The sequence below is a fragment of the Podarcis bocagei genome (assembly GCF_964188305.1).
Source record: "Podarcis bocagei genome assembly, chromosome: 8".
Taxonomy (NCBI): domain Eukaryota; kingdom Metazoa; phylum Chordata; class Lepidosauria; order Squamata; family Lacertidae; genus Podarcis; species Podarcis bocagei.
The window spans coordinates 34,028,131-34,046,196 of NC_138133.1; the positions used below are offsets into that span (position 1 = coordinate 34,028,131).

Sequence of the window (18,066 nt, forward strand, 5' to 3'; positions counted from 1 at the left end):
CAGGCAACATACCATTTTTTCTTCTGAACTTTTGTTTACTGTGCTCTTGTGATTCTCGTTCTTAAACCTGAACACCATTATTATAACCTTTCCTGCTTCCAAACCCTTGATGAGATGGAAATGTCAACTCGTTTTACGGACGTACAACTATGGCTATCATATTTACAAAGAAAATATAGGCACCTTAATGTAATCCAGTAAAATAAATCACCATCAATTGCTTCTCTTATGAGTGTATCTCATTTCATAATTCTCAAAACAGAAATTTTAATATATGAGAAACCACAGCATGTCACACAGATTGTACCCTGGACAATATAGTAGTGAACTGTAAGGGAAACGCAGAGATCTAAACAGAGACCATTATTTGTGGTGCAACACCCCTCTCGCTTGTATTTATTTTAGATTCAGATTTGTCATGGCCAACGGCTAGTACAATAAAGTTATTTGGATTGGACTGATTGTAGCTATACAAATGTTATGGACATTTTCAGAATAATTATTGTGATGTTTTACAGCACACTCATTTAATATCCCAGTGCTAAAGATCTCATTCAGCATTTTTTTAAAAAAAAACAGAAAAAGGACATATTACAACTTTTTATTTTTTAAATTTGTGTTTCCTTTCCATTTAGCAAAGCCCTGTGAAACAAATTGAACAATACAATAAAGGGAACACATCAAATAGAATATTCATTCATTTTTCTTCTTCATATCTGAATATTACAAACTTTTTTCCGTACTGAAAATAAAAACTGAATACATAATTTTCATACGGAAACCTTGAGACAGATACAGCAAAATGTACACAGAATTAACATTTCATCTGTATCATATGGAGAATGTTACACATGCACTTCGTTAGGGACTGGGAGACCACTGACACCAGCCAAGATACTTTCAACCATGTTTCTCATCATCAGATGGCGAGCTTTTGAAGTTGCACTTCCAAGGTGAGGAGTTATAATGACATTCTTTAAATGTAATAAAGCATGATCTCTGAAGGAAGGAAGAAAATAAATCAGAAATTTAATTAAAATCTTAGTAAACTATGCCACTATTTTTACCACAAAAAGTCTGTGAAAATGAACAGATTATTAATTTAGGCTTGGTTCCTAACAAGGCAGTTGCTGGCAAAAACATTCCTACAGAGTTCTGTTCACAGGATGCTTCTGCGAGGAGAAGGGGAAGATGTGACTGATTGATTCCTTGTTCTCGCTGAAATGTCTCATGACCATGAAAATCTGCTCCAAAGGGTTGCGGGACCCTTCAGAACAGCATGAAGGACAGAGAGGGTGAAAATTACCTTCCTTCATGTGCCAAAAGAACCATCCACTGCTCTTAGTCCTTTCTATAATTGGAAGGAAACTAACTAAAACATGCCATCACAGGCACAATCAAATCCCAGTCTTAAAATCAGTTCAGGGTCACAAAGGCAGTGCTTTTTTCTTTAAAAAATGTTTAGGGCTACTGTTATTTTGACTCAAGAAAATCACCATTTTATAATTCAAATCGGGGGAAATAAATACAGTAAATGGACAAAAGTACAAAGATTCATAAAATGTTTAGGGGTATGCGTCGCCCCAGAAAAAAGCACTGCAAAAAGGTATCTAAATGACAGGTATGTTCTGTGTGTCCGCTAGTCACACATCACATTTTAATCTATTTGTAAACATTTGTATCCTCTCCTTCATTTGAGGAGTCCCAGATAGTGTACATAGAGATGGAACTGAATAAGGAACCTTCAGATTGTTTTCTGCATACACAAAATACAAGTAAGATTCACATCTGCATTATACAATGAAATAGTGAAAAAAGGTTGCTTGCGTCCATTAATTTGCCTGCTAACATGTTCAAGGCTTAAGGGGTCTGAATGACTGATCTACTTTTATGCTGCAATGGCAGCTATTTGCATAGGTACTGTGATTTCACAGTTCACTTAAGGCAGGGGTCAGCAAACTTTTTCAGCAGGGGGCCAGTCCACTGTCCCTCAGACTTTGTGGGGGATCGGACTATATTTTGGGGAAAAAAATATGAACAAATTCCTATGCCCCACAAATAACCCAGAGATGCATTTTAAATAAAAGGACACATTCTACTCATGTAAAAACACGCTGATTCCCGTACCTTCCGCAGGCCAGATTTAGAAGGCGATTGGGCCGGATCCGGCCCCTGGGCCTTAGTTTGCGTACCCATGACTTAAGGAGATTTGCACATATGAGGTCAAAGGAGGCCTTGGAATCTGAATTCCAAGGTCCATGAGCAACTGTTATTAAACTGATTGCATAAGTATTGTCTGTGCATCATGGGGTTTAAAATTATACCACCTTGCCTATGCAAACCAGTTAACATTTCAGAGCCATTACAATGTAAAGTTTGCATTAACACACTACGAGTGATACCCAACTAAGTCATATTCCAACTAAGTCATATTCCAACTTAGATTCATTGAATTTAATGGATCCATCCTGACTAATACTAGATAACAACCCTATATCACATCTACAGTAACCTGAAGAATTAACAATTGCCATGGTTTGGAGTAAATATCCAGCTGCTTCATCTTAAATTGCCCTTGGTGATGGAGCACTCCAGATGTTTATATTTATTTTTTTAATGTCTTAGATTTCTAACTGGCCCTTTAATGTGAAGTGCCAGGGTGCGCTACAACAATGAAATATACAATTACAAAATACACATAAAAACAAACAGAAGAGTTGCAGCCATAAAAGGGGGGAAATGTAAAAAACAATTACAAACATTTTTAAATATAAAAATGTGGTTTTAAGGAGAAATTTGTACAAAAATGCTGGTGAATTTCCATGAAGATTTTTTTCTTTAAATCAGCACATTTGCTGTGGAAATGTGGAGAAATGAATTTAAGATTAGAAAAGTAAGAAACTTAGAAGACCAAAACTGATTCATCCGTCCTTAGACAAATCAGAAATGAGTCAGAATACATTTTGGGACATAGATTATGCCAAAGATGGGGCAATCGATGGCAAACCAAATAGTTAATGGACAAACATTGGTTCTGATTTCTGCTTAAACATTTTCATGTGGAACCATTCTTACCTTGGCAATGGCTCAGGATATGTCACATCCAAAGCTGCGGCCTTAATAACTCCATTTTTCAGCGCGTTCACCAATGCATCTTGATCAACCACTTGACCTAAATGAAAAATCGTACTGTTTTCTTTGAACCAAAACATAGACTGCAATATAGACAGCAATATAGAAATACCATCAGCCGAGATTTCTGCAGAACGATAGTGTGTGTCCAATATCTGTTCCAATCTAGCTCAGTCTTTCCCAATCTGGTGCCCTCCCGGTTTGGGCTTGAACTCCCATAATCCCATACCATGGACCACTCTATGCTGCCTGCTGGAATGGATGAGATTTGTGCTCCAAAACATTTTAAGGACACCAGGTTGGGAGAGGCTTATCTAGTTCTACAGTGCCTAAAAGTAGAAGACTAATCTCCTGAAACAAGTGCAGTGGACAGTTGCTGGAGATGACATGATTTCCCCCAACATCTCTCATTCTTGTGTGTTGACTCCACAAAGTAATGGAGCGTCGTCAGTCTAGGTTCTGTCTCCAGGAAAATGTGGTTTACTGCCCAAAAATGATTCGGTATCCTACCTCTAGAGATGTTGATAAGAGTAGCAGTGGGTTTCATGAGCTCCAGCTCCTTTTTTCCAATCAGTTTTTGTGTTTGAGGTGTCAGGTTCACAGACAGTATGACAAAGTCAGAACGCTGGAGTAAGTCTTCCAACTTTGGGCAATAAACAGCACCAACAGCCTGTTCATCAACCTCATTCCTGCAGGAAACAAACATTTAGCTCTAGTTAAGAATTTAACAAAAATAGCATATACGGTAGATTGTCGTTAAACATTTTCATGAAACCACCAGATGTCATCTGGGGATGTGAGTTTTAGTGTCAGCAATTTACAGTTGATACCTACTTCTTTCTTTCCTTTCCCAACAAAATCCTGGACCTTTTGTCAAGGATCAGTAAAGGACTAATAATAAACTGAAACTTTTTTAAAAAAAAATATGAAGATACAAACTAGGAGTGGAACTACTAATCCAGGAACAAACTTTCAGGCTCTTCTGAATGGAACTGTACATTTTTTGGGCGTTCTCCTGGAACCAGCATTATCTCTGGATATACAGGTGACAGGAGTTGCCATACGTCCGGAATTTCCCGGACATAGCTGGGATTCGGCTATAGGAAACAGGTCCGGGAACATCTGGACATATGGCAACCCATGTCAGAAGTGTAAATTTTGGTTAATTTCCTTTATAATAGTTCAAAACATCTTCTTTTTTTGAGACTTGGGGGGGGGGGGGAAAGCTGGTCAAAAAAAATCCCAAAACTATCTCAACAACTTTGCAAAAAAAAAAAAAAAGCTGTCCAGATTTTCACATTTTGAAATATAGCAACCCTACCTAGAAGTGCTTTTGCCAAATTAAAGCTAGTGTACCAGCAATATACATCCTTTTTGGGAGAAGGGAGGTTGCAAGAATGTCTCCGAGTCACAACCAGCATTCAGGGCTACAAAACAGAAGTTTATGAGGAGCCGGGGGGTGGCGTGGCGGAATAAGTGCTATTTCTTCCTCTTCCCAGCTAAGGTGTGTGTAAAAAGGCAGATTTTGGAGGAGGCGGTGGGGGGGACAGTAAAACAGCCGAGCTGTAAGTGAAAAAAGCATTTGGGAATACTTCTCCCCTATGGATGTTGGATGGGGCAGCAGTGGCTTTTCTGCTTGTAGGAGTCCTGTGCTATCTGCTTCCACCTACAATCACATTTTATATTTGTAAACAAGCCCAGATATTACCAAAACACCTTAAGTCCCCCGTGACCTCTTCCTTCCAAAACAAATCAAACCTGGTGAAATGAAAATACAGCTATCCTTGGGAATTTGTACTTGTCTGAATTGTGCAATGCACAAACAATGTTAGCAAAAATGAATACTGTATATTAGGAGAAAGTGTGCATAAAACTGAATATATTAGTTAAACTAACATTAAAACTGCATTGTGTTAGGAAAAATTGCTTGCAAAAATGTGTACTTTAATCCAAAATGTCTTCACCTGGGAAAATTTGCATTATAATACTGATGAATTCTCATGAGGAAAATTAAAAAATAATAATTCCCCAATTGTTGCAGAGATATAGAGAACCAAATGTAAGATTGAAAAACTGAAAGAATGGAAATTGACAGATCTTTCTATTCCTACTCATGACCTTGTCACTTCTCAGAGAAGTAGGCCTTGTTTAATAGGTACTCTATTAACATTCACAGTAAATGTTTAGACAGTCCAGGGAAACTCAGTTAAAGCACAATGGATTTATGCAGACAGTGACAAAATAAATGCTGAAGTTATCAGGTGGGTAAAATCAGATTAAAACACCGAGATCAGGCAGAGGTTTACCTCCGGTTCCTATTATGATAAAGAATGTTCATTTCAAAAGCTCTGGCTCTCTGGGCCACTTTGTACCCAATAGCGCCCATTCCAATGATCCCCAGCGTTGCACCGTTAATTTCTTCTCCTAACCAGTCAGCCATAAAACATTTAGTGTCAGGAGAAACTGCAATCTGATGACCTAGAAATTCAGACAGACAAAAGAAAATGAGGGTTTGCAGTGTTTTAGGAGATCAGCTAACAAACATACGGTGTGATACCCATCCCAACTTGGAAAATTGCTCTGGTTTTAAGAGCTCTGAGCTGTATTTGAACAACTGCTTTGATTTCTAAAATACTACATACCAGGTCCCAAATCTTCCTTGAAGACACACCCCTTTTTAGCCCAAATATACAGTTATACTCATCCGAGGAGTGATTGGTGGGGATGTTTGGGGTAGGGCCTTTTCATTGACAGAACCCCAATTATGGAAATCTCTCCCTAGGGCTGTTTATCTGTCCCCCTCCTCTTTTTGACAATTAAGACATTTTTATTATGTCATGATACCAGTGTGTTTTAATCTTGCTAGCTATTATTTTTGTTCTAAACATTTTACTTTGTCTTTCACTGCTCTCTGATTTTGCGAACTAAGACATGGACTGTTGTGAACTTGCCTGTGGGAGTTCTTAATCTGAGCTGGAACGTAGTATAAATATATAAAATTAACGAAGATATAGTTCTACCAACAGCAGGATGTCATCACATCCTTCAAAGGATACCTGTGCGAGTGGATCAAAATCAAACATCTGTGGGAGTGCAATTATCTGTGACCCACTTTCAGTATTCAGCAGCTAGGCTGTATATTTTATGTATATTGGAAACGATGTAGAACAGGTTTATCCATGTGTTTGCTAGTTCAACAAGGCATTCTCCAACCTATACAGACATTCTGCTGACTATGTTGACATTTTACAGATAGACCTCTCTGCACATGCCTAATTCTGATTATAGGCCTATATAATCAAGCGCTTGTAGACCATGAGAAAAAAACTTCCTCGTCCAAGAAACTGCTTGTAGACTGTAATTACAGGGCAGGTGTTTTGTAAGACCAAATATGTTTTCTAGGGTGGATTTGTTTGGAAATGTTTTTTTATCAACAAATGACATTTAATAATTTCCTTTATCTGATCACTCTATGACTTTTAAGCACAGCAACCCATACACAATCAGTTGCATTCACACCATGTTTTAAAGCAAGTTAATTGGAAAGCTAAAATGTACCTTCCACAATCCTCCTGGCAGAAGCCAGCATCAAAGCCATCCCCAAGTCTGCTGTAGGATTGGCAACTGCAAATGGGGTGTTTGCTACTTTCACGCCAAAGCTGGAGATCAGTTTTAGGTCCAAGTGATCCACGCCTACGCCACAGTTTGCAATCACCTTTAAATTAGGCAAGCTTTGCAGGAGATCCCTGTCAACCACTGGTTTGAAACACCACATAAAAATTGCTTTGATTTTATGACTAAGATCTTGCTTGTTTTCAGTAAATTCCTTCATGGTAATGAGCTTAAAATGTTTCTCCAGAAACTCCACATGGTCTTCATATACTCCATTTGTGCCTCCTATAACATTTATCAGTGTATATGGATGCTCGTTCTCTTCCATGGTCTGTATACAGTATAGAAAAAAGAATTTATATATCAAAACTCATTTTTTTAACTAATGTGAAGACAGCAGTGTTTCTCTTCAGATTACTGTTTTTATCTAGTTCATTGTGATTAACAGGGTAGTTCCTTTATACAATAAGGGCGGGGATATCCAAGACTGCTAATTAGCATTCCAAAGCGTTCAGTCCAAAATTGTGTAATCTATGCAGATTTCATTTGGGAGTAAACCCAACTGAATTTAGCAGGGTGTAATTCTGAGTAAACACGAATAAGATCAAGGTGGAAGTGCCCAACAAGGTTCAAGGCTTTCATTATTATTATTATTATTATATTATTATTATTATTATTATTATTATTATTATTATTATTATTATTATTATTATTATTATTATTATTATTCCCTTCATCCCAAGGGAGTCCAGGTAATCTATACAAGAATGGAGTGTTCTTAGTATAAATTCTGTTGAGAAACAGATTAGTGACTTACATAAAGGAGAAAAACTAAATAGCATCATGAAACATACTAGACGTTTTGTAATCTAATCCTGGCCATATCAAAAGATGAACATTTGGACCCTGCTGTAAATATTACTGCACACAATGCTTCTGAATGCTGTATTTCTCCTCCTCCGCCACTGCAGTGCACACAACTCTTTCCCCTAATTTAATAGATATCTGGATTTTAAGAAGAAATTCAACGAACTAAATACAAAACCAACTTCATAAACAAGTCAAAATAAAAAAATTCCTTCCAGTAGCACCTTAAAGACCAACTAAGTTAGTTCTTGGTATGAGCTTTCGTGTGCATGCACACTTCTTCAGATACACACCAAGTTCATAAACAAGTGTTACAGGACGTGAGTCACTATCACCTCGTGAAATGACGCCTCCAGTTGCTATTCAGGGATAACAAATGCAAACGAAGGAACAAAAGGATTCACTTCGCCCAAGTGTATTTTTTCCGAAAAAGTGCGCCCCAATTGAAAACAAAATCTGACTATTACAACTCCTTCCCTCCCCCGGTGAGAATGGAATTGCCTACTGTCACAAAGCTTGAGCTGCAGAGACAACGTGATCCGTGCCCCCTCCCCGGAAAAAGCTCAGATAACGGCACCCCCCCTATTAATTTGCATATACCTCTCTTATTGGCTGGAATTAAACACCCACCCAAGCAAATGACAATTAGAGATGGGACATTTCTGGAGAGCCATAAGCCCCATGGAATTTAGGAACTTCCGCTTAGGGCAGGGGCTGGTTTGCTTGCTAGTTTTGTGAGAATGTTTGCCTTTAGGAAATTCCTACACAGACAAGCAGCCCCTTAGAAGATGCAAAAGGGAAAAAGGCGTCAAATAAAAGGATAATAAAGATTAGCAATCTTAAAAGAGAGAGAGAGAGAGATATGAAATACAAATTACCCTGTGGAAAGAAACGTCTTTCAGCTCCTTCAGGAAGGTTGCTCTTGAATTGGTACCTGCTGATTCGGAGCAGAACTGAGGGACGTGGAAATCACCCGGGAATAAACTCCGGACTGTTTTGACTCCCCAGCTAAGGAGTCGGCAAGGAGGACTTTGTTCCCTGGGTTGGGAAACCGCGAAGCTGCAGTGAAGCCTCTTTCAGCTAGGAGGACCTGCAGGAGGAAATCTGCTGTACAGATAAAAGAGTTACTAGAGGTAATCACAGCCCTCTTGCTGTCGGTTATTTCACCCAAAGGAAGGGAGATAAGTTTATCAGTTTAAGAAAAAGAGATCAGAATAACAAGTATTTTACAATTTGGCATTATCTGGATACGCTGTCATTTATTTACATTTACTTCTCAAGATGCTCAGGATGGTAAACGGCAGTTCTCCCCTTCCATTTTATCCTCACGTCAACCCTTTGATGTAGGTTGGGCTGAGGCTACCCAATGAGCTTGATAGGTATTGGAAATCTGAAATACAGGCTTCTCCACTCATAGTCCAGCTACTAGCCTGCACCTGCTCTCCCAAGTTCAGTACCTGCCTCCACACATAAACAGAACGTGCCACCTGTTCACTTTGAATGAATTTTTTGTATTTTGGGAGCCCAGTCCTTAATGAACAGTATCTGTGAGCAGTGCTGGATTTATGTATAACCTAAACAAGCTATAGCTTAGGGCCCCACTCTCTTGCCCCCCCCCTATAATTCTTTTTAATTGTATTTCACTATGAATATACCGTACTTCTTGTTGTCTTTCGGTTCAACAATTACTTTGATAAAATACATATTTTGTTATGTGCAAATGGCTTTAGATGCCTATTAGGTCCATAAATTACCATATAGCATATATTCAACACAAAAAACAGTGACAATTTGTTGTTGACAATGGACAGCTGGACATATAAAGGGCCCCATTACCTTCAGTAGCTTAGGGCCTCATCAAACCTAAATCTGGCCCTGTCTGTGAGGGTGTGCAAAGATTAAAGAGGGTGTGCAAATATCAAACTGCTCCTTCCAGTTTTGAAATTGTGTGCTTGAAGATGGGCATGTGAAAAAGGTTCAGGAGCAACATAGAGCAACACCAAACAATTCTTCCTACAGTTCTGAAACCACAACTGGGTCATTTGAAGACTTACTCATTTGTCCTCCACTGAAAAAAATGAACATGGGACTAACCACAGTGTAACAAACTACGGAATAACATGACCAGAGCCCTGCTCGATGCCTATGGGAAACAAACAGCAGAGCATGAATGTGTTGGTCTTCTCCTGCTGATGCACCCCAACCGTAATTCCATGAAAATGTCAACCTACAAACCCATTTTTTAATTTTCATATATCATTTTAAAGATAATTTCCCAAAGTTTCAGGTTCTGCCAACAGTTTTTCAAAATGCTATTTCACATGTGAGTAAAACAACCAGAAGCATGACATGCAACGCAACTCAGAATATCTCTGTTTCTCTCTCTCTAAAGTTCATGGTTTCTTGGATAAGACTCATACAATAAAATAGACAATAGGTTGATTAGCCTTTATTGTATTGATAGTTTTAGTTTCTCATTGGTGAACTGGCTATAAATTTTATGTTAGGAACAAAATCACATGAGCTTAAGACAATAAAACTTAGGTTGCTTGAGCATGTTGACATTGGTCACAAAAATACCTACTCTTCCCTGCCCCCCAACAAATGAAAAGAAAAATCTATGTTTCAACTTTATTAATTTTTTTGAGGTTCTTAGCATTAAAAAAATGTTACCTGAAATGTGCTTTACATGCAGGGACTGAAGGCTGTCTATAGCCATCGTAACTAGCAGCCATTGATGAACCTATTCTCAACAGAGGTCACATGTTCAGTCTTTCAAATATTCCCTGTTTTGCATGGTTTGCTGCTCCCACTGGCTAGGGTAGAGAAATGAAGTGTGAACATTTCCAATTACAGTGTAGGAGGCTTAGTTAGGGTAGCATGGAACAAGCAAGTTGTGCCAAAGCCCTCACAGAAAACTTAGTTTTTGAGGGGCGATTTGACAAAATAAAAGGGCTGGAAGAACTGTCATCAAGATATTAAATTATCCAATTTATAACTTTTAAAGCCGTGGTAGTGGTACTTTATTTTAAACCTTTTAGAAGAAGTTTACTTAAAATGGCAATCAGGCAGAGTTTCCAATTTTTTAATTGATTACCAGGTAGCAAAGCTTGGTTTGGCTACAAATTATTGTGAAAGAAGTAACTCACTTGCAAATTTCAAAGCACATTTATTATTTTTATTTATTTGTTATAAATATTGTATATAAGATTTAAAATGCAAGCATAGAAATTTTCACAACAGTTTTTCATATTAACGAGCAAGCACTGTTTGAAATTTAATTGTGTGGAATGGTAACAAAGGACATTATCTGCTATAACTATGATGAGGAGTTAACAAAATATGAAATCTCCTGTTGGCTTGTTTTGTGTCTTCAGTCCAGAACAAACACTGCTGCATGAGGCATGAGATTCAGGTTGAATTTATACATCTGTCAATATGTTTCTTGCACTAGAGAAAAATGTAGAATAGTTCCATGTTGCTCTGTTAGATGACAGCCCACAAGTTTAGTCAGGAAACACTTCACTGGGCATTGGGAGACCATTAAGAGCTGCCAATACATTGCTTACTGCTTCCTCTGTTATCATAAAAGTAGTTTTGTGTGTTTTAATACCAACATGTGGTGTTATGATAACATTTTTTAATTTTAGTAACGGATGATCTCTGAAAAGAAGAAGATAAAAAAGACAGGTTATGAATATAGGAAGTGGCATTCATTCAAACAAATGAAGGAAAAGTACTTAGAGCTATCCACCATCTGAAGGATTTTAGTTATCTGACTTGGCAAGCATCCATATTCTAGCAATGTACCAAAGTCAAATGACTTGAAAATAGGCAAGTGTACCCTTCAGTTTCAGCCCCTGTGGTTAATATTTACTCCCTCTGATTATACAGGTGCTTTAGTAGAGTATAATAGTTAATGTGTAGTTATATATAAAGAAATATCTATAGATCTATGTAACTTATATTTCTAAAGTAGAAGATTAACAGAGCAATCCTACCCACGACTTACACTCGCAGTTAGAGACTGGGTCACCCCTGAGCCCACCTGCATGTTAGAAGCTCAAAAACATTAAAGTGTTGTAGATTACATTGGTGTTGGATCACTGTTGCATTGGTGCTGCTTAATGCATGTTTAACTGATTCACCAACATGAACGGAGGAAGTTTGGGCATTAGTTAGGAGGAGAGAGACCTCAGGTGCTGGTAGCATCCATGGCACCAGCACACCATTATATCTTCAGAACAGGTAATGCAAAATGAATACACTCACACTGGAGTCAATGGGGAGCCCCAGACAACTCAAAACCCCACCCTCTGTCTCCCATTGCGTTGCTCATTCTCACTAAACTTCTGGATAGCTCCTTGTACATTATGAACTCATGGCTGAAGTGCCTCCTCTTCTTGGACTATATGGCCCACTCTTTCGCAAAATGTTTGCTCCAATCACACAGATGCCATACATTCATGTGTGGAGTACTCTGTCAGCTATCTATGCGGTCAGACAACTGACCATAAGCCCATGTCTTTGGAAGGAAGAGGGTGTAGGTGAGCAATTTATGTTGCACTGAGAAATAGGGTTGGCTGTTTGTTATGAATGGAATAACGCTCCTCCTTTCCTGTCTTATCTGTGTGATAAAAGGTGCATGGGATCTCAACTATAATGCACTGGCATAATGCTTGTATAACTGTGATGCAGGGATAATCACTACAATTATAGGACTGCCTTTTGAACTGCAGGGTCCCCAACTATTTTTGGTCTGGAGGAACATACGGAAATCTACAAACTCTCGGGAACAGCATAAAATTCCCATTTTATAGGCAAAAAAACTGGCCATGCTCAGAACTGCACATCTGAAAATAAGCTCCACCCCAATCCCCAAATAAAACAAAGATTAAAAGCAGACCATACTCCCCTCCACACACAAAAATCAAGCAATCCTCCCAAACGAACCGTAACAAAAAAGCCAAATACACTTTTTAAACAAATTGGGAGGGACAGGGGCCTTGGTGGGCGGCAAGGGATGTTTTAAGATGCAGTTAGGAATCCCAGCTGCAGATGAAAGCTTTCAGCACTAACTCAAACATTTACTTAACACCTGCTCACACTGTCCTTCCATGGCCTCATGGCTTCAATTTGGAAAGGAAGCATGATGTGTATTATATAGGTTCTCCTACTACTTCCCAGAGTATACAGTGGAAGAAGGCAGAGATATCAGTCTGAACTTTAGCACTGGTTACTCCTATGCTTCCCTGCAGTCTTTACAATGCGCTTATAGTCATTCATTTTTTAAAATAGATAAATACATAGTTGTTTACCTGGGCAGTGGTTCAGGATAAGTGACATCCATAGCGGCACTTTTAATAACACCAGTCTGAAGAGCTTCCACAAGCATATCTTGGTCTACAACTTGCCCTGTGTGGAAATCATGTTCTTATGATAACCACTGGGTAACGGTGCATTGCATGGTTTCATCGAATCATAGAGTTGGAAGGCACCCGAGGATCCTCTAGTCTAATTCTCTTCAATGCAGGAATCCCAACTAAACCATCCATGACAGACGGCCATCCAGCCTCTGCTATAAAAGCTCCAATCAAGGAGAGACCACCACCTTCCGAGTTAAGGAGAACATAAGTACTGTCCTTGCTGCTGAACTGATCTCATTACACACCTCCATTCATCAAGCTGGGAGCAACAGACCATAAGCCTTGGTATAACACAATTTGTGAGCCAACACTCGTGGTTTGTTTCTCTCAAAACAAACTACGATGTTAAGCTGAGCACAGATTCACATGTTGTGATAAAGAATGCAGGGCTTCTTCAAAAAGCAACTGCTCAAAAGGGGAATGCTGGGCTGCTTGAAAGCCTTTTTGCAAAGCGACTTTCAGACAGTGCTGTGCTTTGAAGTCCTAACACTCAATATTTTTCTTCAAGCAGCTCTTTATGACCTACCTCTAGAGATATTTATAAGACTAGCTGTGGGTTTCATCAGCTGCAACTCTTTTTTCCCAATCAGTTTGTACGTCCGAGGTGTCAGATTTACAACCAGCACCACAAAATCTGACTGCTGGAGCAAGTCTTCTATTGCCCCACAATAGCAGGCACCCACAGCCTGTTCTTCATCTTCTTTCCTGACAGAAAAAAACAACAAGGATTATCTGTTTAACAAGTGCTAGGTTTTTTTTGGGGGGGGTTAGCATTCACAAATGTGCAGATCCCTTGTACAACAAGGGGTGCACTGTACCACTAAGTTCAAGGCTACACAGTAGATCAGAATAATGTTCCAATCTCCCCTGTATATTATATTGATATTTATATTTCTAGCAAATAAATTAAGGTTTAAATGCTTTTTTTCAAAGCTGAAAAACTTAAATATTGCAATCAAGCCACTGAGATTTAATAAAACCATCTAAATTAGCATAAAAATGAGCTGAGCTGCGTACTTTTTCCTAGAAAACTCTGACATTATTAAAACACACACCAAAAATGGCAACCACATGTAGTAGAGGTTCTCCCTCTCTCCATCACGATGAGGTTAAGTTCTTTTCATATCCTGATTTGAAGTACATTAGGTAAGTTCCACAATGTGTTACTGAAGGGAAGAAGAGAGCTTTGCTCATGGCTCTTTTCAGCAGTCCTTGTGGTTTTTGTAATATCTAGTTTCCTCCCTAGCAAAGCAACAGCTTAGAAAACCAGAGTGAGGATGAAACGGAACACAGCAAAAGCCAAATTCAGACATCACTCAGGATGAATATCAACCTTAAATCATGGCTCTCTTGTAGAAAAAAGTGGGAGGGTTGGAAGACTGGCAGGAAGACTTCACATATTCTCATAGGATTTGGGTGAATGCTGGAACAAGCTACTTAGCCAGTTTCCTCATTTACTAAGAATTGAAATTTGTTTGTGTGAAATGGCCCTTATTTATCCTTATCTTTTTCTCACTGGATGGATCACCTTTTCTAAACATGATAGGTTAGCCTCTCTTCATCACATTAAGCAGAAATATGAGTTGAAAAGTACAGCTGTGTTTGTTCACTTCTGAAGACCAGCTGATCTTTCTCTATACCCATGCACAAAGATTTGGTGGATAAAACATCTTTAGAGGTGAAGATACACTCTATTTTGTATGGTATCAAACTGTGTATTTTTACCTTCTGTTCCTGTTATGATAAAGAATTTTCATCTCAAAAGCTCTGGCTCTCTGAGCAATTTTATACCCAATGCTTCCCATTCCAATGATACCCAGAGTTGCCCCGGTGACTTCCTCTCCTAACCAGTTATTAGAGAAATAGCCTGTGTCAGGGGAAACAGCAATCTGGCAACCTGCAAAATGACAAAATAAGGGGTGGCGGGTGGAGAAGAGGTGTTCATTAAAAACAGAATTCTGGGGGGGGGGGGAGGGAGTGATTTTTGTAAGAAATCTGAGTTATTCAGCTGAGGCTGTAAATAGGTGATTTTTTATTATATATCAGTGTTAAATTATTTGTTTAGATCGCAACAAAAGTCATATTGCATACAAAATTTCATATTCACAAACAAGGTATAAATATGCAAGTAATTGCTCTACCGGGAGCTGGCTTCAGGCACTAGGCCTGTCAGCATTACAAAAATGTCTGCAAACTGCAGGGTGAGGTTCAGGCAGGATACAGGGCAACCTGATGCAATATTAGGTAGAAAAGGGTTCAGGTTGAAGGCAGAGGCTCTTTGAACAGAAAGCTCCTACTGTATGTTGTTTCAGCAAAGAACAAAGCGAGCTTCTCTCCTGTATATCAGCGGCATTGATACCTCCCCATTGTGAGCCTCACCCATACTGGAAGGTGCTGCTTTGCTTAAAGGGGCCTAGCTCTCAGCATTAATCTCTTCCTGCAACAGAACGTGGGAGACTCTGGTTGCACGTCACTTTCCATGGAGTCTTCCAAGTCAGAGGATGACAGGGCCCGTTCCTCTGGCCAGGCTTATGTTGACTTCATGAGCTCACTGGGTAGCAGCACTTCTGGGTCTGGTCATACATGTCCTCTGTTTTGGAGTCCTCCGCTCCATCACCTGAATAATAATCTGACTCCTCATCCCTGACACCAGCCTCAATTTACCTCCTTCCAAAGGGAATCAAATCTGGATAAGTGCTCCGCCCTGGAACCTCTCACTGCTCGGGAAAATGAGACAAGGGTAACTGTAAAGAAATGTGTACAGTATTGTCAGTGTTACCTTCTACGAGTCTTCGGGCAGCTGCCAGCAGCAGGGCCATACCAATGTCTGCTGTAGTGCTGTGGGCAGCATGAGGAGTGTTGGCGATTCTCACTCCAAACCCAGAGATCAGCTTCAAATCCAGGTGATCGGTACCCACTCCTGCACTTGAAATCACTTTTAAGTTAGGCAGACTTTTCAACAGCTCCCTGTCGATGACTGGCTTATGCCACCACGAGTAAATAGCTTGGACTTGAGCACGATAGTATTCTTTGCTTTCGAGGAATTCCTTCATGGTGATAAGTTGAAAGTGTTTCTTCAGAAACGGCACGTGCGCTTCTAAGACTCCCAGGGTGCCACCTACTTCATTGATCAGTAAGAGAGGCAACTTGGAATCTTGCATGATCTTCGAAAGGATGGGAGACAACTAGTTTTCTGAAAAGCATAGAGAACAATCGAACCACGCCACAAAATACTGGATTATTTTCCTTCATTGTGATACAATATGCAAGACATACAATATACAAAGAATTGGTGGAAGACCAACATGGTCAGAAAGATGTAAACCTGTCTCTTCTGAATCTCAAAATCAAACTTCACAAAGCCTGATCCTTAAACTGTCAAGACTTGTACGATAGCACTCATAAACTCATTCCTGTTTATTTTATTTATTTAACAAAATGTATATACCGCTTGATTGCAAGAAAACCTCTGTGTGGTTGATTATCTGTGAAGCAATTATTTCAAGAGAAAAGGAAACTTCAAAAATTAACACAATACCGGTTGTGAAGCTGTGCTCATCGAAAGGATGTCTTGAAATAGTAGCAAGCAAATCTCAGCACTGCTGAACTTTGAACACTGGAATTTATCAAGTTACTTTGTAAGCCATTTTGCTTGCCAAGTATGGGTATAATCCAAACTAATTTAAACATATTTAATTATCCAACAAAGTTCAATCCATGAGCGTTAAAGATATGCATAATTCTCTACTAGTAAATCAACAGAGAACTTTGGCATATTGTTGCTTTTAAAAAACACCACTCCAAATACATTGTTTGCTAAATCTGACTCAACCACAATGCACTTCTTTATTTGATTATAACCTCAACATTGTCTTAATATAAATAAATGTTTTCAAATGAAACAACAGGTTGCATCCAGCACCGCCGTTCCACTTGCACAGCAGACTTCCACTTGCACAAAACTTCCCACTCCTCTCCCCTGCAGCACCCCTAACTCAAAATCTGCTCCATAGCATTGAAGGACCCCCCCCCCAGAGCAGAGTCTGGGGACATATGAGGGGGCTTCAAGGGAGAGGTAGGGAATGTGGTGTTGCTCAAGTTGAACTCCTCTTATATAGTGTTGGGTACAATCCAAACACTTTGCTTTAGTATGTAAAAAAAACCCCAACAACCACTTTTTTGCACTCTTCTCAGTTATGCCATGAATGGATTCCACTTTTGCTTGACGTGAGACATTCAAAAGCTGGGGTAGCCAACAGTGGTCAGTAGTTCTCTTGGGAAACCAAAAATGCAAGGGGAAACAAGATGGCTACTGCAGCATATTGGGGAGTGTCATCTTCCTCATGCAAATGGCACATGTAGGACAAGATATAACAGTGCTGTTTGGGACAGTTCACATTTTTAAGGGTACAGAAGCTGGTATGTCCAACAGAACACCAAGCAGCCTCTTAATCAGTTGCGGTTGAATTTGGTATTGCAACTCCACTGGGTATTATGTATTATTTTACTTTTGAAAGTGACTGAGGCTGCATGCACACCCCTATTTTCTATGGCTCCAGGATGCTCCCCACTGTTGGTTTTTGGAATACAGTACCCATGACAGTCACAATTCGTATCTATTTTTGTAGGATTGGGAGGTTGGTTTGGATTACACCTTTGGGTCTCCACCAAGCCTGTAGTTTTGTATCTATAAGATGGGGCATGTAGTAGAAGAAACTGCTGGATTGTTCAAACCAGTTTCTTTGTTAAGCTGATGACCTAGCTGGCCCTCTTAAGAACCCTCCTTCTGCATGATGGAAGTTTGTCATGTTACCAAAGACAACTGGGTGTGGATACTCTTCCTAATGGGGAAGCAAGACGTGCTGGAGTGTGAGCCCCTCCTTCCTATACTCAAGTTTTATATATGTGTAACTAAAACCTTATATCCTAAAGACACCAGTCTCCATTGGGTGAGCAAATGGCACCCGTGAAAGCTACTTGAAGAATCCTAGTGCTTTCCCTCAAACCAGTTTCCATTTGATTTGAAAAT

At 39.4% G+C, this 18,066-nt stretch overlaps 2 protein-coding genes across 7 annotated transcripts; both read right to left on the minus strand.

Moving 5' to 3' along the window:
- Positions 1–570: 570 nt before the first annotated feature.
- LOC308593453 (putative 2-ketogluconate reductase) lies at positions 571–8,639 on the minus strand. 4 transcript variants are annotated; one of them, XM_081205825.1, is made up of 6 exons: positions 8,490–8,639; positions 6,691–7,075; positions 5,439–5,610; positions 3,643–3,821; positions 3,076–3,172; positions 571–999 (listed from the first exon to the last, which is right to left on the minus strand). In XM_081205825.1, exons 2-6 carry the CDS (start codon positions 7,070–7,072, stop codon positions 846–848), a joined length of 984 nt encoding a protein of 327 aa, XP_081061951.1. In that variant the 5' UTR covers positions 7,073–7,075; positions 8,490–8,639; the 3' UTR covers positions 571–845. The 4 variants fall into 4 exon arrangements, with proteins under 4 accessions (XP_081061951.1, XP_081061953.1, XP_081061950.1 ...); XM_081205827.1 differs by lacking the exon at positions 8,490–8,639 and adding an exon at positions 8,117–8,194; XM_081205824.1 differs by lacking the exon at positions 8,490–8,639 and adding an exon at positions 7,947–8,169.
- Positions 8,618–18,006, minus strand: LOC308593452 (putative 2-ketogluconate reductase). 3 transcript variants are annotated; one of them, XR_014010955.1, is made up of 6 exons: positions 15,817–18,006; positions 14,763–14,934; positions 13,564–13,742; positions 12,930–13,026; positions 10,285–11,274; positions 8,618–8,701 (listed from the first exon to the last, which is right to left on the minus strand). XR_014010955.1 is itself a non-coding variant. In XM_081205823.1 (6 exons), the coding sequence occupies exons 2-6, from the start codon at positions 16,196–16,198 to the stop codon at positions 11,118–11,120; spliced, it is 987 nt and encodes a 328-aa protein (XP_081061949.1). In that variant the 5' UTR covers positions 16,199–16,230; positions 16,576–18,006; the 3' UTR covers positions 9,275–11,117. The 3 variants fall into 3 exon arrangements, 2 of the variants coding, with proteins under 2 accessions (XP_081061949.1, XP_081061948.1); XM_081205823.1 differs by lacking the exon at positions 8,618–8,701 and having other exon boundaries at positions 9,275–11,274; positions 15,817–16,230; positions 16,576–18,006; XM_081205822.1 differs by lacking the exon at positions 8,618–8,701 and having other exon boundaries at positions 9,275–11,274.
- Between the last annotated feature and the right edge of the window lie 60 nt (positions 18,007–18,066).